At 48.3% G+C, this 23,488-nt stretch overlaps 2 protein-coding genes across 6 annotated transcripts in view; one reads left to right on the top strand and one right to left on the bottom strand.

The window, feature by feature from the left end:
* The window catches only part of mtmr3 (myotubularin related protein 3), a 401,420-nt gene extending 391,616 nt beyond the window's left edge, over nt 1–9,804 (top strand). Inside the window, exon 24 of the mRNA XM_083784542.1 lies at nt 9,726–9,804. The gene's annotated coding sequence lies outside the window, so the exon portion shown is untranslated. The remainder of the gene's footprint in view (nt 1–9,725) is intronic.
* Nucleotides 1–23,488, bottom strand: part of notch1b (notch receptor 1b) — an 85,861-nt gene that overhangs the window by 36,466 nt on the left and 25,907 nt on the right. For all 5 annotated transcript variants that reach the window (XM_083784537.1, XM_083784540.1, XM_083784541.1 and 2 more), the window contains exons 5-16: nt 20,488–20,610; nt 19,902–20,135; nt 19,111–19,266; nt 17,779–17,964; nt 16,421–16,534; nt 10,950–11,063; nt 9,081–9,314; nt 7,361–7,471; nt 4,277–4,410; nt 3,931–3,989; nt 2,579–2,724; nt 334–447 (exon numbers count right to left, since the gene is read on the bottom strand). In XM_083784537.1, coding sequence (XP_083640663.1) covers nt 334–447; nt 2,579–2,724; nt 3,931–3,989; nt 4,277–4,410; nt 7,361–7,471; nt 9,081–9,314; nt 10,950–11,063; nt 16,421–16,534; nt 17,779–17,964; nt 19,111–19,266; nt 19,902–20,135; nt 20,488–20,610 — 1,725 coding nt within the window. The remainder of the gene's footprint in view (nt 1–333; nt 448–2,578; nt 2,725–3,930; nt 3,990–4,276; nt 4,411–7,360; nt 7,472–9,080; nt 9,315–10,949; nt 11,064–16,420; nt 16,535–17,778; nt 17,965–19,110; nt 19,267–19,901; nt 20,136–20,487; nt 20,611–23,488) is intronic.

Below are 23,488 nucleotides of genomic sequence, written 5' to 3'. Positions count from 1 at the left end.
TTATTTATTATTCTCCGTTACAAGTAAAATCGTGGCATTAGTACTTGTAAGTACATCTGAGTACTTCTACCAACACCAACACCACCACCGGACCCTCGAAGGCTATGGAGGAAGTCTTGCTGCTGAACTTTGCCTGAAGGCTACTCGCACGTCGGCCGAGGCGCGTTTCTGTTGTGACTTAAAGGACACGAAGCGGCTGGACGCGTTCCCAGAGAGGAAATGCCTGCGCTGTGGAGGTGGCGGCGGTCGTGGAGTCGTGGACTGGACAGGCCTGTGGATAATATTGTCATACCGGTGTAGGTAATATTATTATATTATGTAATATTGTCATACCGGTGTAGGGCAGAATGCAGTTGCACTTGTAGCCGGCCACGTCGTCGATGCAGGTGCCCTGGTTGAGGCAGGGGTTGGAGGCGCACTCGTTAATGTTGGTCTGGCAGCTGGGCCCTATAGCGGTGGAAGATTCAGGAAGGCTTGTGTTAATCCAGCACACGTTTTAAGAAAGAAAGATTGTCGTCATTATTGTCAAAAGAAAGAATATCGTTGTCAATTTATTGCTGCTAACGTTGCTGCTTGAAACCGCAAGGCCCAAATATCGGCTGTTTCATCAACATCATCATTTATCTATTTATTATTCTGTATACATTACTGTACATACTGTACATTTTCTGCATTTATTCTCTCATACTATACATATACTATGTGCAGTGACAATAAATTGAAACTAAAATCGAATCTAAATCAACAGACAACGTAAACATCAACGAGCAACATGTTTTTTTTTTGTCAACGTTATAATGGTGGTGTGATGTGTCACGAGGCGTGATGTGTCACGAGGCGTGACGTGTCACGAGGCGTGACGTGCCACGAGGCGTGACGTGCCACGAGGCGTGATGTGCCACGAGGCGTGACGTGCCACGAGGCGTGACGTGTCACGAGGCGTGATGTGCCACGAGGCGTGACGTGTCACGAGGCGTGACGTGCCACGAGGCGTGACATGTCACAAGGCGTGATGTGCCACGAGGTGTGACGTGCCACGAGGCGTGATGTGCCACGAGGTGTGACGTGCCACGAGGCGTGACGTGCCACGAGGTGTGACGTGCCACGAGGCGTGACGTGCCACGAGGCGTGACGTGTCACGAGGCGTGACGTGCCACGAGGCGTGACGTGCCACGAGGTGTGACGTGTCACGAGGCGTGATGTGCCACGAGGCGTGACGTGTCACGAGGCGTGACGTGCCACGAGGTGTGACGTGTCACGAGGCGTGATGTGCCACGAGGCGTGACGTGCCACGAGGTGTGACGTGTCACGAGGTGTGATGTGCCACGAGGCGTGACGTGCCACGAGGTGTGACGTGCCACGAGGCGTGACGTGCCACGAGGCGTGACGTGTCACGAGGCGTGACGTGCCACGAGGCGTGACGTGCCACGAGGTGTGACGTGTCACGAGGCGTGAAGTGCCACGAGGCGTGACGTGTCACGAGGCGTGACGTGCCACGAGGTGTGACGTGTCACGAGGCGTGATGTGCCACGAGGCGTGCGTGTCACGAGGCGTGACGTGCCACGAGGTGTGATGTGCCACGAGGCGTGACGTGTCACGAGGCGTGATGTGCCACGAGGCGTGACGTGCCACGAGGTGTGACGTGTCACGAGGCGTGATGTGCCACGAGGCGTGACGTGTCACGAGGCGTGATGTGCCACGAGGCGTGACGTGCCACGAGGTGTGACGTGTCACGAGGTGTGATGTGCCACGAGGCGTGATGTGCCACGAGGTGTGACGTGTCACGAGGCGTGATGTGTCACGAGGCGTGATGTGTCACGAGGCGTGATGTGCCACGAGGCGTGATGTGCCACGAGGCGTGATGTGCCACGAGGCGTGATGTGCCACGAGGCGTGACGTGCCACGAGGTGTGACGTGTCACGAGGCGTGATGTGCCACGAGGCGTGATGTGCCACGAGGCGTGATGTGCCACGAGGCGTGACGTGCCACGAGGTGTGACGTGTCACGAGGCGTGATGTGCCACGAGGCGTGATGTGCCACGAGGCGTGATGTGCCACGAGGCGTGACGTGCCACGAGGTGTGACGTGTCACGAGGCGTGATGTGCCACGAGGCGTGATGTGCCACGAGGCGTGACGTGTCACGAGGCGTGACGTGTCACGAGGCGTGATGTGCCACGAGGCGTGATGTGCCACGAGGCGTGATGTGCCACGAGGGTGTGACGTGTCACGAGGCGTGATGTGCCACGAGGCGTGACGTGTCACGAGGCGTGACCATATTATATGGAGGTGTGACATGTCATGAGGCGTGACCATATATGGAGTCGTGGGGGGTGACTAACTAACTAACTGACGGACGGGAGATGCAGGTTTTCACGCAGGTAAATGCGACAACGTACAGTATGCCGGTCGCAGCTAGTGTTTAATGTTATAATGGTGGCGTGACATGCCACGAGGCGTGATGTGTCACGAGGCGTGACCATATATGGAGTCGTGGGGGTGACTAACTAACTGACGGACAGATGGGAGATGCAGGTTTTCATGCAGGTAAATGCGACAACGTAAAGGTGCAGACACTGACCCGTGAAGCCCATGCGGCAGGTGCAGACGTATCCGCTGGTCATGTCCTTACAGGTCCCTCCGTTCATGCAGGGGTTGGACTCGCACTCGTTGTTGTTGATGTCACAGTTCTTGCCGCTCCAGCCAGAGTCACAAAGACACTTGTAGCTGAGGAGGGGGAGGAGGAAGAGGAGGAGGAGAAGGAGGAGATGGAGGAGGAGGAGGAGGAGGAGGGTCGATGGGGGAGGAGGAGGAGGAGGAGATGGAGGAGGAGATGGGGGAGGAGGAGGAGGAGGGGGAGGAGGAGATGGGGGAGGAGAAGGAGGAGGAGGAGGAGATGGGGGAGGAGAAGGAGGAGGAGGAGGAGATGGGGGAGGGGGAGGAGGAGGAGATGGGGGAGGAGGAGGAGGAGGAGGAGAAGGAGGAGATGGAGGAGGAGATGGGGAGGAGAAGGAGGAGGAGGAGGAGATGGGGGAGGGGGAGGAGGAGGAGATGGGGGAGGAGGAGGAGGAGGAGGAGAAGGAGGAGATGGAGGAGGAGGAGATGGGGGAGGAGGAGGAGATGAGGAGGAGGAGGAGGAGATGGAGGAGGAGGAGGAGGAATAGGAGGAGATGGGGAGGAGAAGGAGGAGGAGGAGGAGATGGGGGGGGAGGAGGAGGAGATGGGGGAGGAGAAGGAGGAGGAGGGGGAGGGGAGGAGGAGGAGGAGGAGGGGGAGGAGGAGAAGAGGAGGAGGAGGGTCGATGGGGGAGGAGGAGGAGGAGATGGAGGAGGAGGAGGAGATGGGGGAGGAGGAGGAGGAGGGGGAGGAGGAGATGGGGGAGGAGAAGGAGGAGGAGGAGGAGATGGGGGAGGAGAAGGAGGAGGAGGAGGAGATGGGGGAGGGGGAGGAAGAGGAGATGGGGGAGGAGGAGGAGGAGGAGGAGAAGGAGGAGAAGGAGGAGATGGAGGAGGAGGAGATGGGGGAGGAGAAGGAGGAGGAGGAGGAGATGGGGGAGGGGGAGGAGGAGGAGATGGGGGAGGAGGAGGAGGAGGAGGAGAAGGAGGAGGAGGAGATGGGGGAGGAGGAGGAGATGAGGAGGAGGAGGAGAGATGGAGGAGGAGGAGGAGGAAGAGGAGGAGATGGGGGAGGAGAAGGAGGAGGAGGAGGAGATGGGGGGGGGAGGAGGAGGAGATGGGGGAGGAGAAGGAGGAGGAGGGGGAGGGGGAGGAGGAGGAGGAGGAGGAGGAGGGGAGGAGGAGGAAGAGGAGGAGGAGGAGGAGGGTCAAATACTCCACAGATTAACCACTTAAACTCTTCGATAGCTGCTGTACGAGAAAAGCGTGCTGAGCTCAACCTGAGCGGTTGCCAGGTTGTGGAGAGGCAGGAACTCACCCGTTGACCTTGTCCTCACAGTGGCCGTGGATGCACGGGTTGCTGAGGCACTCATTGACCTGCGGGGAGTTGAGGCAACAGTTAAACACCAAACCATCATTTGATAGCGAGATAATTGATTAATAATCTATATTAGCGCTCACAACAGCTTCACAGTTGTCTTCACAAATCTGCCATTTTCACTGTTTTTGCACGACACTGTGTGACAAAGTATCAGTATGCATTGTGTGACAAAGTATAAAATAGGGCTTCTTTATTGATATAGACGGAATTGACAGAATAAGTGCCATGAGCAGAACATGGCTACCTCGGAGGAGCATGTGGGGTTGTTGACTCGTTAACCTACCTGGGCAGAGCAGGTGGGGTCGTGGTAACCTTCCGGGCAGGCGCAGACGAAGGTGTTGATACCGTCGATGCAGGTTCCACCGTTGTGGCACGGGTTGATGGCACACTCGTCGATGTTGATGTTGCACATGGTGCCTGGTGGGACACGACAGGTGGTCGGGAAAAAAGTACTCAAATGTTTTACTTTAAAAAAATGTTTTCTAAATCCTAACAGTTTTCTGAAACTATGTTTCTATGTCAGTGGTTCTGGTCATCGTCATGAAGGCTTGCGGTGGACATTTTTGTCACCATTCCATTTTCACCAGACATACAGTACGTACAAAATGAGTGGACAATAATATTACCAGAAACACATGAATAGATAGGATAGCCCTGAATGACCATAACAGGTCTGTAACTCTGAGTGTTCAAAATGGAACCAAACGAGCCCTTATGAGTCCATTTGGTTCCATTTGAACACTCTCAGAGTTAAGGGTTGCAAATAAAACTTTTGAGACCCACTAGTACTAGTTTGACTGCTAATGTGCCATATTGTCGTAGTAAATAGGTGTCATACATAATACTGAAGGAGACCAGTGTTGTTTTTGGCAGCAAATTTCTATTTTAGTTTTAGTCATAGTCTCTTGAATAGTTTTCACTTAGTTTTAGTCACATTTTAGTCACCTGGAATGTTCTAGTGTTTAGTCTAGTTTTAGTCGACTAAATGTCATACGATTTTAGTCGACTAAATCTACAGTTGATTTAGTCGACTAAAATGTGTTTTGACAGGCCTTGATGTCGTTGTAATGACATATTTTACACTTTGGTTGCATGCTGAAAATAGCAGATATACAATCTGCGATTGTATATCTGCTATTTTCAGCATGCAACCCAGCATAAAACTGGATCTCTGACGAAATTGTCAGTATATTTAGTCTTATAGTTTTAGTCATCATAGATTCGTTTTTATTTAGTTTTAGTCAGTGAAAAAAGGTAGTCGACGAACATTCTTCGTCTTAGTTTTAGTCGACGAAAACAACACTGAAGGAGACTTGGCTTTCAATAATTGGGGCTTATGATCAAAATAAGAACATCATAATGGTGTGTAAAACAGAAAATCTAAAATGTACGGACATGTTGGTGACCTCTGTTCACAACAACAAAGACATTGCGGTAACATCTGTCAACAGCAAGCAGAAAACATGAACAATCATTCTGAAATAGCACAAAACCAAACATAAAAGCCAGTAAGCCACACACACACGCACACGCACACACGCGCACAGAACCACCTATATACTATTTCACGATAACAGTATCCGTTCACAGAGAGAACATGAGGGCTTTTTAAGTCGCCTTTTGTCGGCCACTTGAAGCACCGAGGCCATTCAGGCAGGTGCCACCGAGTACATAAAGACCGCCCCGCTCCGTTTTAAAGCAGGGACCGGCTCCCAACCTTTTAAGAGCTCAACTTTCAGGAATCTTTTGAGGGAATCTTTTCTCCTGCTCAGATCCCCGGTGACCATGCATGTGTGTCAATGTGAGTATGTGTGTGTGTGTGTGTGTGTGTGTGTCGGTGCGTGTGTGTGTGCATGTGTTCCTCCTTTGTGTGTGAGGACAGCGACAGGTTGGGGACAAGGGAGGGGTTTGGAAAGTGACACCGGTGGCCGGGCCCCGGAGGAGCGTGCTCCTCTCGCTCGCCATCTGTCACCCCTCCCTCTGCAGGCCACGCCTCCCGTACCCCCCCCCCCCCTCCCTCTGCAGCCCACAGGCCACTCCGCCAGGCCAGGCCAGGCCACGCCTCCCGTACCCGTCCCACCCCATCCTGTCCCCCCCTCTCTCCCCCCTTTTGTCTCCACCGTCACCTGAGAGGCCCGATTAGGGAGCCCCACACGGTTACCCTTTAGCTTAACCATAAAAAAAATCTTCTAAATTCTGACAGTTTTCTGACATGTTTCTGTATTAGTGGTGCTCAATTTTTCAAAAATAGCAGACCTACAAGCTCGTAGAGCTATGAGCTTGTAGATCTGCTATTTTTCAATAGCTAAATTATAACAATGTTATAAAAACAACGTCGAAATACAAAAAATATTATTCTAAATCCTGACAGTGTTCTGGAATATACCCATGTTTCTATGTCAGTGGTGCTCAATATTTTATGTCAAGGACCCCCAGAATTATGTGTAATTGGCTGCTGACCCCCAACTGAAAACATGTTGTTCCAGGGACCCCACCAGAAGCAAAGATTTTAGTTTAAAACGAAAGATATATTCAAAGATTTACGCCACATTTTCACAATTTAAAAAACATAGCAGACCTACAAGCTTATGAGCTTGTATATCTGCTATTTTTCAATGGCTAAAGCATAACATTATGCTTAAAACACCAAAAAGGGTTCCCGCACAAAATGAGTTAAATCACTTCTGCTGGTGGCACATAGGCCTCGGTGCACGGTGCACAGGATTTGAGACGTAGAAGGGTACAGGCGTTTATTTCCGACATTATTATTGGTCCGACAGTCATTAGACCGACAACCTACCTCTCAAACCCCAACCTAACCATAACCGCGAGCACGGGAGCAGCGCATGTTTCGAGCGCTAGTCCGACTGTTCGTTGTTCCCGCATGTCGGACTAATGCTCGGAATTACCATCGGATCCCGACGCAGAAGCAAGAGGACGCCAAACTCCCTGCACAGCGAATTTTTATTCATTTAACACACGAAAAGTTGGCCCAGAAGTAGTCCGATTTTAGCAGCTTTTGTGCCCAAGACGTCCCCACGCGTCTTTCTTTATAGTTAATTACGCCCGTACATCTCAGGCACTTACCACTGTAGCCTGGCTCACATGCACACTCTCAGGTACTTACCACTGTAGCCTGGCTCACATGCACACTCTCAGGTACTTACCACTGTAGCCTGGCTCACATGCACACTCTCAGGTACTTACCACTGTAGCCTGGCTCACATGCACACTCTCAGGTACTTACCACTGTAGCCTGGCTCACATGCACACTCTCAGGTACTTACCACTGTAGCCTGGCTCACATGCACACTCTCAGGTACTTACCACTGTAGCCTGGCTCACATGCACACTCTCAGGTACTTACCACTGTAGCCTGGCTCACATGCACACCCGTAGCCATTGATGCGGTCCAGGCAGGTCCCGTAGTCACAGGGGTTGCTCTTGCAGTCGTCGATGTTGATTTCACAGTTCACGCCTGGGGGGGGGGGGGGAGGAGGAGGAGGGGAATGAGGGTTTGGTAAATGATAAATGGTGCATTTATATAGCGCCTTTATCCAAGGCGCTTTACATAGATTGTGCATTACATTCACCCATTCACACACACATTCACACACCGATTGCGGCAGAAGCCATGCAAGGTACCAACCAGCACATCGGGAGCAATTTGGGGTTCAGTGTCTTGCCCAAGGACACTTCGAAATGTAGACAGGAGGAGCTGGGATTCGAACCGCCGACCCATGGATCATTGGACGGCCTGCTCTACCTCCTGAGCCACAGTCGCCCCATGTTTGGATGAATGAACGAACCAAAGATTCCGGACAACTACATGTGTGTGTGTGTTCTAATGGTAAATGGTGCATTTATATAGCGCTTTTATCCAAAGTGCTTTACATAGATGTCATACATTCACCCATTCACACACACACATTCACACAGCCGATGCTGGAGGAAACCATGCAAGGCACCAACCTGCACATCAAGAGCAACTAAGGGGTTCAGTGTCTTGCTCAAGGACACTAACTCTGGGGGAAGCCTGGGATCCAAACCGGGAACTTCACGGTTCCCTTCCAGCTGCTGTACCGACCCACTCCACCTCTGAGCCACTACTGCATTCAATTAACCCATTTTGACCTGAGATCAGATTCTAAAAATGAATCTGAAAAATCTATGTTTCTATGTTAGTCGTTCTTCGATAAAAAAAAAAAAGCAGACCTACAAGCTCGGTGCCGCGCTATGAGATTGTAGATCTGCTATTTTTCAATAGCTAAAGCATAACATAATGCTAACACCAAAAGGGGTTCCCGCCCAAAATGGGTTAATCGATATGGCAATATATTGATCGACAATCCGGACGATAGGTGAATCGATCGAGAGGCTGCTGTATCGATACAGCAATAAACGGTGTGAATTATCTGGGTGACACAGTGTTACCAGTGTGTATGTGTGTGTGTGTGTGTGTGTGTGTGTGTGTGTGTGTGTGTGTGTGTGTGTGTATGTGTGTGTGTGTGTGTGTGTGTGTGTGCGTGCGTGCGGTGCCCTCCCTACCCGTGGTGCCCTTGGGGCAGAGGCAGACGTAGTGTGTGTGTGTGTGCGTGCGGTGCCCTCCCTACCCGTGGTGCCCTTGGGGCAGAGGCAGACGTAGTGTGTGTGTGTGTGTGTGTGTGTGCGTGCGGTGCCCTCCCTACCCGTGGTGCCCTTGGGGCAGAGGCAGACGTAGTGTGTGTGTGTGTGTGCGTGCGGTGCCCTCCCTACCCGTGGTGCCCTTGGGGCAGAGGCAGACGTAGTGTGTGTGTGTGTGTGTGTGTGTGTGTGTGTGTGTGTGTGTGTGTGTGTGTGTGTGTGTGCGTGCGGTGCCCTCCCTACCCGTGGTGCCCTTGGGGCAGAGGCAGACGTAGTGTGTGTGTGTGTGTGTGTGCGTGCGGTGCCCTCCCTACCCGTGGTGCCCTTGGGGCAGAGGCAGACGTAGTGTGTGTGTGTGTGTGTGTGTGTGCGTGCGGTGCCCTCCCTACCCGTGGTGCCCTTGGGGCAGAGGCAGACGTAGTGTGTGTGTGTGTGTGTGTGTGTGCGTGCGGTGCCCTCCCTACCCGTGGTGCCCTTGGGGCAGAGGCAGACGTAGGCGTTCTCGCGGTCCTGGCAGGTGCCTCCGTTGCGGCAGGGCTGGCTCAGGCACTCGTTGATGTTGGTCTCACAGAGGCGCCCGGCGTACCCGGGCTGGCAGAGGCAGCTGAAGGACGCCAGGCCGTCCGTGCACACGCCGTAGTGACACGGGTCCGAGTGGCACTCGTCCACGTCCGTCTCGCAGTGCCTCCCGGTGTAGCCTGGTTGTTTTTGGGGATGGAAAGAAAGTACTCAAATAAGCAAAATGCTACCAATGCTGCGATGTGTTCCGTAGAAGTACTTTGTTACAAGTAAAAAAAAAGGACGGACATTCGACATTTACCTGAGTAAAAGTACAAAGGTATTGGTATCAAAATGTACTTAAAGTACAAAAAGCAAAATGTCCCATTTTGCAAAATATCTTTTGAAAATAGCTGAAAAGTATCATAGCGTTGAAGTGGTGACTGTACAGTATGTTTTATTTTAAATTATATACAAAGAAACTACGAACTCAGTTGTCAAATAATTGTAGTGGAGTGAAAGAAGTACTAGAAATTGGAAATACTCAAGTTAAGTACAAACACCTCAAAATTGTACAGTACGATTTTTCAAAAATAGTTCGTAGCGCGTAGCTCGGTGGCGCGCTATGAGCTTGTAGATCTGCTATTTTTCAATAGCTAAAGCATAACATAATGCTAACACCAAAAGGGGTTCCTGCCCAAAATGGCTTAAAACATTTTCATGTGATTTATAAAAAAAAAGAAAAAATAACTACAAAACCCATGACCAAAATAGGGATATATTATTAATCTGTTACTTTATTTTCGCTTATCTTTTATTTTTTAATTACAGATAAAGTTGATTATAGTTCACTGTGTCACTCCTAAATGTTTGAATCAAAACCCACATTGTTTGGTATCGTTTCATGAACCCATTTTGGGCCGGGAACCCCTTTTGGTGTTAGCATTGTGCTATGCTTTAGCTATTGAAAAATAGCAGATCTACAAGCTCATAGCGTGCCACCGAGTGGCACGCTACGAGCTTGTAGGTCTGCTATTTTTGAAAAATCGAGGAACCACTGACATAGAAACATAGCTTTTTCAGAAAACTGTCAGGATGTATAGAAGACCTTTTTAGAATCTGATCTCAGGTCAGAATGGGTTCATTAAATTGGCTTCAATCATCTTGAAACTCATCAGTGTATGAACCAGTGCGGTTATTATCATTTTACTGTACCTTCGGTGCATAATGAACCAGATTACTGTACCTTCGGTGCATAATGAACCAGATTACTGTACCTTCGGTGCATAATGAACCAGATTACTGTACCTTCGGTGAATAATGAACCAGATTACTGTACCTTCGGTGCATAATGAACCAGATTACTGTACCTTCGGTGCATAATGAACCAGATTACTGTACCTTCGGTGCATAATGAACCAGATTACTGTACCTTCGGTGCATAATGAACCAGATTACTGTACCTTCGGTGAATAATGAACCAGATTACTGTACCTTCGGTGAATAATGAACCAGATTACTGTACCTTCGGTGCATAATGAACCAGATTACTGTACCTTCGGTGCATAATGAACCAGATTACTGTACCTTCGGTGAATAATGAACCAGATTACTGTACCTTCGGTGCATAATGAACCAGATTACTGTACCTTCGGTGCATAATGAACCAGATTACTGTACCTTCGGTGCATAATGAACCAGATTACTGTACCTTCGGTGCATAATGAACCAGATTACTGTACCTTCGGTGCATAATGAACCAGATTACTGTACCTTCGGTGCATAATGAACCAGATTACTGTACCTTCGGTGCATAATGAACCAGATTACTGTACCTTCGGTGCACTCGCAGGTGTACTTGTTGGGCCCGTCCGTGCACTTTGCCCCGTTGTTGCATGGCGTGCTGGCACACTCGTCAATGTCTATTTGGCACAGGTTCCCGCTGAAGCCTGGAGAAGGAAAAAAACAAGTGGCGGTTTAGTGTGTGTGTGTGTGTGTGTGTGTGTGTGTGTGTGCGTGCGTGCGTGCGTTTCCAGAGGTGGTCCATTACATGCCCAGCTATTCCAATTCCCTCCCAAACATACCCCCCCCCCCCGACTCCGAGCCTCCACTATGACGAGGACTCTCCACCAATCGCAAGGCAGCACATTAATTATCGACTGGGCAGAAACACACTATTTCCCCTTTCACTGCTTCTCAGCACAGCTGCGGGGGAGGGGGGGGGGGGGGGGTGTTGAAGAAAGGAGTAACGAATGAAAGTGGTGGTGAGGTTCCTCCTGACCGAGGGGTGAGAGGCGAAGGAGGGGGGGGGGGGGGGGTACTGGGCGCGATTTGGGGTCTGTCTGCTCAATGCAATGCCAAGCTGAGCGCACTGCCTGCCCTTTGTCCCGCAAAACCTTTTCCATCACAATGTGCATTCTCCAGTCTTGCTTCCACCCCCCACCCTCTCAATCCTCGCCTCTCTCTCTCTCTCTCTCTCTCTCTCTCTCTCTCTCTCTCTCAAAAAAAAAGGTCCAGCTTGACCTTTGACTTTGCGCTTCATTCAAAGCCCATGTCATTCAAAACCAATCGGCAGGCTCTCTCTCTCTCTCTCTCTTTCTCTCTCTCTCTCTCTCTCTCTCTCTCTCTCTCTCTGTAGCAGTGGACATACAGTGGAGTCCGGGGATGTAAATATCTGTCCAAAAGGCCCCCCCCCCCCCCCTCCCACACTTTTGTCCCCCCACTTTTGTCCACTAGCCGGCGCCCCTGTATGACTAGCATGTGGATCTGTTGTGAACTCTTAATGGGCTTTCATAGACCAGCAGGTTTACAACTCGCTGGTAAAAAAAAGAAGAAAACCCAACTAAACTAGCAAACCAACGGTCACTCAAAACTAATGAAAAATTAACCCAATTTAAAAAATGTCTTCTAAATCATCCAGTTTTCTGAAATACCTAGGTTTCTGTATCAGTGGTGCTCAGTATTTCATGTCAAGGACCCCAAAAATGATATGTAATTTGGCCACCCACCCCCATCTGAAAATATGTAGTTTCAGGGACCCCCCCCAGAAGCAAAGATTTGAGTTAAAGGTTTTATGACATTCATTTTAATTTCTTTTTCTTTTTCTTTTTTCTTTTAGGTTATATGACCTCAATTACACCCAAAAAAACTGAACTTTGAACATTCAGTGGACTTTCTGTGGTCTGAAGTTTTCTTTGGGGTTTTTGGGGCCTTTTGAGCTACAATGAAAACAGGCAACACAGTGAAACAGTGACATCTGCTGGCAAATCCCATTGACATATATGGGATTTGCAGTAAGTGATGTCACTTACTGCCGGCAAATCAGAGCACCTGTTTGAGCCAGAAAACCCCAGATCACAGAAAATCTACTGAATGTTAAAAGTTCATGTTTTTTGGGTGCAATTGAGATTAGAAAACCTAAAAAAAACAAGAACAATTCCAAAACCTTTTTTTTAATGTCACAATCCCTTTAAAAGCGTTCGTTCTAAAAAGATATATATTCAAAATTTGCGCCACAATTTTTCAAAAATAGCAGACCTATACAAGCTTGTAGATCTGCTATTTTTCAATAGCTAAAGTATAACATAATGTTTAAAACACCAAAAGGGGTTCCCGCCCAAAATAAATACTATATTAACAACCTTCATATGCACACACACACACACACACACACACACACACACACACACACACACACACACACACACACACACACACACACACACACACACACACACACACACACACACACACACACACACACACACACACACACACACACACACACACACACACACACACACACACACACACACACACACACACACACACACACCAGTTGGGGATTTAGCCCTGCAGGTCCCCTGGAATCAGACATTTCAATGGCCCCTCAGCGGGGTCTCCATGGCTATGCGGTGTACAGAGATAAAAGGAGGGGGCCCTAACCTGGGGGCCCGGGGCCTCACAAAAAAGACACATTTACATCTATGCGGTGTACAGAGATAAAAGGAGGGGGCCCTAACCTGGGGGCCCGGGGCCTCACAAAAAAGACACACATTTACATCTCAAGCAGGGGAATGAGGACCCCTCTGCCCCCCCCTCTCCTCCAGAGTTCCATCAGTATAACCGCATAACCGTCTACCCATTGCTGAATCTTTTGCTTATTGTAAGCATATCTAAAAACCATTGAATACCAAGTGTTGTTAAATCGCTCTGGATTAACACATTCAGGGCGGGAACCCCTTTTGGTGTTTTAAGCATTATTTACTTATACAATCTACAAGCTAGTTGATCAGATCTTGTAGATCAGCTATTTTTTTTAAATTGTGAAAACGTGCACATTTTTGAAAATATATATTCTTTCACAGCGAACATTTTTAATTCAAATATTTGCTTCTGGGGGGGGGGGGGTTCCCTGGAACAACATATTTTGATATAGGGGTCCACGGCCATATAATTCTGGGGGTCCTTCACATGAAATACTTTTGAGAACCACTGATACAGAAACATAGGTTTCTTTCTGAAAACTGTCATGATTTAGAAGACATTTTGTAAGAATCAGTTCTCTAAGTCTAAATGGGTTAAGAACGTCTGATAAATGCCTACATTGTAAATTATAAGGACCAGGAACTTTGGCCTCGCAAATAATGTCTACTTCTCAAATTCTACTACACTGGGATATGTAGCACTCACAAGTATAGTAATACTATAGTGTACGGCTGTATGCGCACACACGCACACACACACGCACACACACACACACACACACACACACACACACACACACACACACACACACACACACACACACACACACACACAGTGAGGAGGGGGGTCTTTTCAAGCGCTAAGCTCTTGTGTTCCGTTCCGTCCTGTACCCCCCAACAACATTCATTCTTCAGCTTCCTATAACTAGGGTCTCCCTTTCTCTTCCTCGCTCACAGAGACACTATGCCTCTCTACCCAGGCTGCTTTTGATCCACCCCGACGCACGCACGCACACACACACACACACACACACACACACACACACACACACACACACACACACACACACACACACACACACATCACCAAAGAAAAGAAGAAGGGAAAAAAAACACTTCCACCTCAATGATCCCGCTGAAAGAACGAAAAACAAAAACACATTTGGGGTGTTTGAAGAGCCTTCTCTTTCCTTTCCTTTCTTCCCCTCCCTTCTCTCTCTCTCTCTCTCTCTCTCTTTCTCTCTCTCTCCTCTCTCTATCCGTCCTTGAATAGTTGCATTCCTCCAAGCCCTTCCAAACAAAGCATCAATACCTCGCCTCTCTCACGCCAATAGTGTAACACCAACGGAATATCTGGCTGGGGAGAAACACTGTCGGAGAACAACTCAACCGCCCGCTGGAAAGGCAGGCCGTGCACGCCGTCATGAAACACGCCGCTGGAAAGGCAGGCCGTGCACGCCGTCTTGAAAACGCGCACAGTGACCAGACGTCCCCGTTTGGCCCCTGGGATTGGCCCGCGTTCAGGCTGGCTGTCCCCGTGCCCCAAACAAAACAAAGATCTCTGAAACACTAAAACGGCCCAGTTTGTAACATGTCTGCATATACTGTGTGTACGTAGTTGTTTATCATGTTCTGTCCTGTTAGAAAGGAGCAGTGAATTGCACCCCCTCTCCTGATGAAAACTTCAGGTGAAAATGATGAAATGAGATGAGATATACTTCATTAACCCAGGGGAACCCCTTTTGGTGTTAGCATTATGTTATGCTTTAGCTATTGAAAAATAGCAGATCTACAAGCTCATAGCGCGCCACCGAATGGCGCGCTACGAGCTTGTAGGTCTGCTATTTTTGGAAAAATCGAAGAACGACTGACATAGAAACATAGCTTTTTTCAGAAAACTGACTTTTGTGGTCCTGTGTTTGTGTTTTTGAGAAAATATGAATAAATGAACAATAAGGCAGCAAAAAGGACAACGTCCCTCCTCCAGCCCGGCCCGGCACAACAGATATTAGTTGCTGTGACAGAGGCGTATAATCCTCGGCCTATTATTATTATCATTAGCTTCCTTTCCGCCCTGCTCTCGCTCGCAAATCGCCATTCCTGCGGTTCGTCTTCCCCACTAAGCCTGAACTGCACACTCATCAAACTTCCACTAAACGGATAAAAGAAACGAAATAAATAAATAAAACTTCAAAAGTTCAAACTTCTCCTGAGCCTCCCCCCCCGGTACCTTCCTCCTCTCCTCCACCATCTCTGCTGCAGTGTGGAGCTAGCTCCACCCGGCCCGTGTAAGCCTGCCTGAGGGCTGGGATTAGCGCCCCTGTCCGGGGGGGCTGTGCATGTGTGTCGGTGAGTGTGTGAGTGCACGATCGACCTCTGCGCCCCCCCCCCCCCCCTCGCCCCCCCCCCCGACCCCCACCACCCTCACACACGTTAATTGTCGCTTTCGGGGCTAGAAAACCACGTATGTCCATCTTTCACACCGAATGCCGTGGCAAAAGCTTATAGCGAAAAAATGGCCCCGACCTACTGTACGAGCTCAAAGCGTGACGCGAAGCCTCGTGAGCTGGTTCGATCTTTAGAGCCATTTCTGCTACTGTTGCAACGTTTTGGAAGTGAACTTAACATTAACTTAACCAATGAAAAGTATTAACACGACTGTCTAAATAACAACGACCACTGTACGGAACTGTACTGTAGGTTCTCTTAACCCATTCAGGACGGGAACCCCTTTTGCTGTTTTAAGCATTATTGTTATACTTTAGCTATTGGAAAATAGCAGATCTACAAGCTCATAGCGCGGCACTGAGGGGCCGCGCTATGAGCTTGTAGATCTGCAATTTTTTGAAACATCGTGAAAATGTGGCGCAAATCTTTGAATATTATATTCTTTCAGAGCGAACGTTTATAACTCAAATCTTTGTTTCTGGGAGGTGGTCCATGGCTGGATCAACATGTTTTCTGATGGGGATCGGTGGCCAAATTACATATAATTTTTGGGGGTCCTTGGGACGGACATACAGTAGAAACATTGGGTTTTTCAGACCCCTCCCCTCCCCTCCTCCCTCCACTGGGTCTCACCTGTAGGGCACTGGCAGTGGAAGGTGTTGGTCTCCCTCCCCTCCCCTCCCTCCTCCCTCCTCCCTCCTCCCTCCTCCCTCCTCCCTCCCTCCCTCCTCCCTCCTCCCTCCTCCCTCCTCCCTCCTCCCTCCCTCCCTCCCTCCTCCCTCCTCCCTCCTCCCTCCTCCCTCCTCCCTCCTCCCTCCTCCCTCCTCCCTCCTCCCTCCTCCCTCCTCCCTCCTCCCTCCACTGGGTCTCACCTGTAGGGCACTGGCAGTGGAAGGCGTTGGTCTTGTCGATACACTTGCCATTGTTCCGGCAGGGGCTGCTGGCGCACTCGTCCGTATCGATCTCGCAGAACTCCCCCTCGTAGCCTAGTGGACCAATTAGCACAAAGGGCGGGCGCGGCGGCGGCGGGGTTAGAACGGGTTGCATGGAGAAGTAGGAAAACAAAGTGCAAGGCGCCGTGTGTCCCGTCGGGCATGCAGCGATGATTTTGGCAGCAAAATTTAGATTTTTGTTTTAGTCAGTCTTTTTTAATAGTTTTCATTTCGTTTTAGTCACATTTTAGTCACCCGGAATGTTTTAGTTTAGTTTCAGTCGACTAAATATCATAAGATTTTAGTCAACTAAATCTATAGTCGACTATAATGTATTTTAACAGGCCGTGATGGCATCGTATAATGGCTGAGCTTACACTTGCTGAAAATAGCCGATCTACAAGCTCACAAGTGCGACGCGTTGTGAGCTTGTAGAACTGCTATGTTCAGCATGGCAACCAAGTGTAAAATCACTTGTGTCTTTTACTTATCCTGTTTTTGTTGTCCACTAGTCCCTTCCTAACATTGTAGTCGATTTTGAAATTGTTGACGAAATTGTCAGTATATGTATTAGTCTTAGTCATCGTAGCTTAGTATTTAATGAACTGGTGGGTGTGGCCACATAAAAACTTCATTTTAACACGTTCTGTACACTTTTGTGAAAAGAATCTTCATCCAATAAATTATAACCCTGTGTCAATTATATAATGTGATCCTGGGCTCTACACACCCTCCGCCAACCTGCGGAGAGCAACGGAATTGAACTCATGCTTCCTTCATGCATTGTGTCCAAGTTGCTCCTTGGGGGAGTTTCCCTGGTTGGACGTAGCATGTGGCGCGTGGCACGTTATTCCAACCAGTTCCTTTCCCCTCCATCAGGCGCCCCGGCTGGCCAGGGGGAGGCAGTTTAGAGACCAGGATCACTGCATGTTTTTTGTGAGGGTACCTACCCTAGGGGACACAGGGAGAACATGTGAGGGTACCTACCCTAGGGGACACGGGGAGAACATGTGAGGGTACCTACCCTAGGGGACACGGGGAGAACATGTGAGGGTACCTACCCTAGGGGACACGGGGAGAACATGTGAGAGTACCTACCCTAGGGGACACAGGGAGAACATGTGAGGGTACCTACCCTATAGGGGACACGGGGAGAACATGTGAGGGTACCTACCCCTAGGGGACACGGGGAGAACATGTGAGGGTACCTACCCTAGGGGACACGGGGAGAACATGTGAGGGTACCTACCCTAGGGGACACAGGGAGGCACTCCATATTTTAAAGGACAGAGTTTTACCTGGCATGCAGATGCAGTGGAAGTCTCCTATCTGGTCCAGGCAGGTGGCCTCGTTCTTGCAGGGGTTGGAGATGCACTCGTTGGTGTCCAGCTCACAGCGCGCCCCCACGTACCCTCGCAGGCACCGGCACTCGAACGCGCCTTTGGTGTTGAGACACTTCCCCGCATGCTCACATGGGTTGGAGCCTGTTCGGGGACATAAGAGCGACCGTGAGTGGTTGGTTGGTTTCTATACAGAACCGCAAATGAAGCCCATTTTTCAGCGACTTCAAATCCGCCATCTTTCTAAATCCGGTTCGAAATATGCGACCGAAAATTCATGCTATATTGGCTGCAACCAGTATCATTAATTAAAAAAATGAATGGGACCAACATTACTACTAAACGCATATCATGATGATTTAAAAAACAGCGCCCCTACTGGTACGGTAGTCATAGTCATACTGGTGCTCATGAACCAACACATACATAGGCACACACATAGGTGAACACGGACATTGCTGTTCCTTGGAGTGGTTGCACCACTCAAAAAAGACTTAAAAATATGGCGATTGAAAACAGAAAGTGTTTATGAAAACGTTTACTAAGGTAATACAATCAAGTATAAACCTCATCGACTCGACTTACGTGGCCCGGTTAAGACTGATATGAGGTTAGGGGACTTACGTGGCTGGTTAAGACTGATATGAGGTTAGGGGACTTACGTGGCCGGTTAAGACTGATATGAGGTTAGGGGACTTACGTGGCCGGTTAAGACCGATATGAGGTTAGGGGACTTACATGGCCGGTTAAGACCGATATGAGGTTAGGGGACTTATGTGGGCCGGTTAAGACTGATATGAGGTTAGGGGACTTAAGTGGCCGGTTAAAACTGATATGAGGTTAGGGGACTTACGTGGCCGGTTAAGACTGATATGAGGTTAGCGGACTTACGTGGCCTCATAGTCATATCAGTTATAACTGCATGGCTCACAATCTATAAGCTCACAATGCGTTGCATCGATTTCTTTTACACATTTTGAACTTGTGGAGTACAGTAAAAACATCAAGTAAGACATTTGAGCACTCTTTCCACCACTACCTAATATGTGACACAAAAACGGTGTGTTTTTTTTGTTTATTTGTTTGTTTTACTTGCCCAGGGAGCACTCGTCAACATCCTGGTCACAGGACGTCCCGTAGTAGCCAGTAGGACAGGTGCAGTAGTGGTTCTAATATGTTTAGTTTTTACTTGCCCAGGGAGCACTCGTCCACGTCCTGGTCACAGGACGTCCCGTAGTAGCCCGTAGGACAGGTGCAGTAGTGGTTCTAATATGTTTAGTTTTTACTTGCCCAGGGAGCACTCGTCCACGTCCTGGTCACAGGACGTCCCGTAGTAGCCCGTAGGACAGGTGCAGTAGTGGTTCCCGGTGACGGGGTTGGTGTCACAGTTGGAGCCCTTCTGACACGGGTTGCTGATGCAGGCGTCGTCCAGCTGGCACAGGAGCCCTGATTGGTGCACACGCAGAGGCAGCAGTGATTTGGACGGCACATTTGGATTTTTTTTATATTTTTTATATAATGTAGGCTAAATCTAAGCCCGGCTTAGATTTCTTAGATTGCTCACAATCAATGGCCAGAAGTTTATAGTTGTTATGAAATCTATGTCTGACAATAATATATATATAAATATTAATATGAGTATATATTTATGAATATATAAATAATATATATTATATTATATATATAATATATAAGAATATATAATATATTTGTGTAACTTGAGTTATGTTTAAAAAAGGGTAGGCGTTAATAAGCCTCGGCTTCTGCCTTCACCTTTTCGGTACCACTAGTTATTAGTGGATTTTAATAATATGTATGTACGTTTGCATCTATCTATCTATCTATCTATCTATCTATCTATCTATCTATCTATCTATCTATCTATCTATCTATCTATCTATCTATCTATCTATCTATCTATCTATCTATCTATCTATCTGTCCATCGCCCACCAATGAGACAAGAGTGAGTAATTGCAGACATTGTGGGAGAAACCACAACGTTTTCTTGTCGGGTCTCGAGCCGAAGCTTTTTTGCGACCTGTGACCTGCGCTGACCTGTGACCTGTGACCTGTGCTGACCTGTGCGCCCGTGGGGACATTCGCAGTAGAAGTTGGCCACGCGGTCGTGGCAGATGGAGCCCGGGTGGCACGCGGCGTTGGCACAGTCGTCGATGTTCACGCTGCAGTCGTCGCCGGTCCAGCCGTTCACGCACACGCACTGGTAGCTGCCGTAGATGTTGTGGCACGTGCCGCCGTTCTGGCAGGCGTTGGGCATCAGCTGGCACTCGTCAACGTCGTCGGCACACAGCTGGCCTGTGGGGGGGAGGGCGCCCAGGAAACATTGGGAAAACATCCGTTTAGTGACTATACTTTATACCCATTCTGACCTGGGATCAGATTCTAAAAATGTCTTCTACATCCTGACAGTTTTCTGAAAAAGCTATGTTTCTGTGTCAGTGGTTCCTCGATTTTTAGCAGAGCTACAAGCTCGTAGCGCGCCACTCGGTGGCACGCTATGAGCTTGTAGATCTGCTATTTTTCAATAGCTAAAGTATAACATAATGTATGTAACCACCAAAAGGGGTTCCCGCCCCAAAATGGTTTAAGCAATATTACACGAGAGCGGAGAGGGTGTGTGTTACTGTCATAAAGAAACGGCCCATACCTGTGAACTCCGGTTTACATTGGCAGTTATAGGTGTTCACGCCGTCGACGCACGTCCCTCCATTACCACACTCGTGGTCTGGACAGTCGTCAATGTTGTGGTCGCAGTTCTTTCCTGAAAAACCTGGTTTTAGAAGACACAACAACAACAAAAACCTGGTTTTAAAAGACAAAAACGGTAAAACTCGTTCCACCCCCATCTTCATTATTTCGGTAAAGTAAAAAGAGTCAAAAGGTTATTTTAACCGATCTATGGTAGAGCATGTTAAAACAACATCTACCGCGTCTGCATTTCACAATAAAAAGAACGGCGAGGTCTCGCTATTCTTTAACACATTTAGGACCGGGACCAGATTCTACAAAATGCCTTCTAAATCATGACAGTTTTCTGAAAAACGTATTCTCAAAGATATTTGCTCTGAAAGAATATATATTCAAAGAATTGCACACATTATTTTACTACATCTTGTAGAAGTATTATTACATTTCAGTATGAAAAGAACATGTATAAAAGACCCACGTGAACAGAACTTTAATTTAACCTCTTCTTGTCAAAAACAACATTCTCTCCCTCACAACATATAGTGAAACTGTGCAACAGTTAAAGTGGTCGACGTGTTCTTGTGTTTGTCTGTGTGGGAAAAAGGTGGCTGCACCTTCCTGAGGTCTGTGGTTTATAAACAGACAGACAGACATGGGCACACACACGCACACACACACACACACACACACACACACACACACACACACACACTCACTCACTCGTGCACGCGCGCACATCCTGATCCTGCGACAGAATTACAGGCTACTGTTCTATTGCAACTAAGTGCCACCCAGGGTAATGTAGGGATACTAAGTTGACCAGATTTACCCCCTTTGCGTGGGACAGTCCCTCATTTCCAAGACTTTTCGGGCGTCTCACAAACTGAGACCCTGTCCCATATTGTGACTTACAGGCATCAGTGTTCAAATTAAGACCCTGTCCCACAAATTTGTGACTGACAGGCATCAGTGTTCAAACTGAGACCCTGTCCCACATTGTGACTGACAGGCATCAGTGTTCAAACTGAGACCCTGTCCCACATTGTGACTGGCAGGCATCAGTGTTCAAATTGAGACCCTGTCCCACATTGTGACTGGCAGGCATCAGTGTTCAAATTGAGACCCTGTCCCACATTGTGACTGGCAGGCATCATTAACATTTTAATACACAATGTGAGACATCAGAGGGGTTTAATAACAAAATGATAGGCAATATTAGGCCTATGGTCGAATATGAAATCAAGGCATTTAAAACCCATTTTGGGCGGGAACCCCTTTTGGTGTTTTAAGCATTATGTTATACTTTAGCTATTGGAAAATAGCAGACCTACAAGTTCATGTGAACATATGAACAACAAAAGGGGTTCCCGCCCATAATGGGTTAACTCTTGAGAGCGTAAAATGAAAACATGTAGGAACCATGTACACTACAGTAGTTTAATTTCATGCTCTCAAGTGTTAAATTATTGTTAAACATCTGCATCAGATTTACAAGAAGTCTACACAATTGTTATTTTGAACAACGTTTGCCTGTTATCTCTCCTAGCATCAATACAGCATGGAATTGTGAACAAAATCTTTAACCATCGATAAAATATTCTTTAGTTTTGGGGTCTGAGAGGCTAAATGTCATCAAACGTGGCTCAAACGCAGAATAAAATAATGGGCCTTGATATGAAAAGGTTTGACAACCACTGAGCTAAAGGGTTGACAACCACTGAGCTAAAGGTTTGACAACCACTGAGCTAAAGGTTTGCATTGACATCGTTTCATAACTTTATTCTGACCGTATCCGGCCCTAACCCGACTCCACCAGATGGGGCAGTAGAGAGTACACAGGTTCCCCACCTGGGGAACCTGCCGGCCCCCTTCGATGGAAAAACACACAGATTGACTCCATGGGTTTCTAATAGGCTGTGTGTGGAAGTGGTGACGTGATGGGCAGTATACGAAAGTCCCAGCATGCTTTGCACTGCACTGTGAAAAAGGATGTTGTGCTTTGGCCATTTCCTTACGATAAGGCCTAATGCTTTCCTCCTTTAACCTGTTCACACAGTGCACACAGTGCACGCACGCACGCACGCACGCACGCACGCACGCACGCACGGTCGCACACACAGTCAGTCGCACACACAACGACACAGCCCTGCCTTCAATGACTTCATCTCTGAGCCGGGGACGAGATTGACAATAAGTAGGGACGGGAGATGTGACTCCAGAATCAATATCACTATTAGTTCAAACGGTTGCCTTGACTATTGTGAGCTTGTAGAGCGGCTGTTTTCCCTATTTTTTGTACGCCGCCACTGTTACTGTAAAGTAACTGTACTGCATTTACGTGCAGTACAGTTCAGAACAGGTCAGCTCCATATATGGAGATCTGAGGGTTTGAGGTCAGATGTAGAGTTGCTGGTCTCCATATGGGTAATTTCCATATATGGGCTTAATATTGATGACATCAGGGATCTCCTTCCCTGATGATGTCACGTGATGTCACACAATGTCACGCCTGGGGGTGACGGACAAACAAACTGACGGGAAACACGTTTTCATAGTAAATGCGACCTGAGGTCGCCATTACAAAACATACAGTAACCACTTCAGCCCTATACATGTTTCAGCCATTTGAAAATAGCTGATCTACAAGCTCACAATGCGTCACCTTTTCTTTTTTTTTGTTTTTTTTCTTTTTTTTTGCGGCATACGCCTTTTATTGATTTTTGAAGGGACAGACAGTAGGCTGACAGGAAACGGGAGAGAGATGGGGGGATGACATGCAGTAAAGTCTGTGTCGGGCTCGGGAGTCGAACCCGCGGCACACTGCGACTGGATTACCAGTCAGGTGCCCAGACCGTTACGCCACGGCCTGGGCACCTTTTCTAACGATTTTTATATGCATTAGAAAACTTGAGTGCCGCGCTATGAGCTTGTAGGTCTGCTATTTTTGAAAAATCTATTTT

This window comes from Protomyctophum parallelum (genome assembly GCF_964188405.1).
Source record: "Protomyctophum parallelum genome assembly, chromosome: 15".
Classification (NCBI taxonomy): domain Eukaryota; kingdom Metazoa; phylum Chordata; class Actinopteri; order Myctophiformes; family Myctophidae; genus Protomyctophum; species Protomyctophum parallelum.
This window is presented reverse-complemented; position numbering and strand designations above follow the sequence as displayed.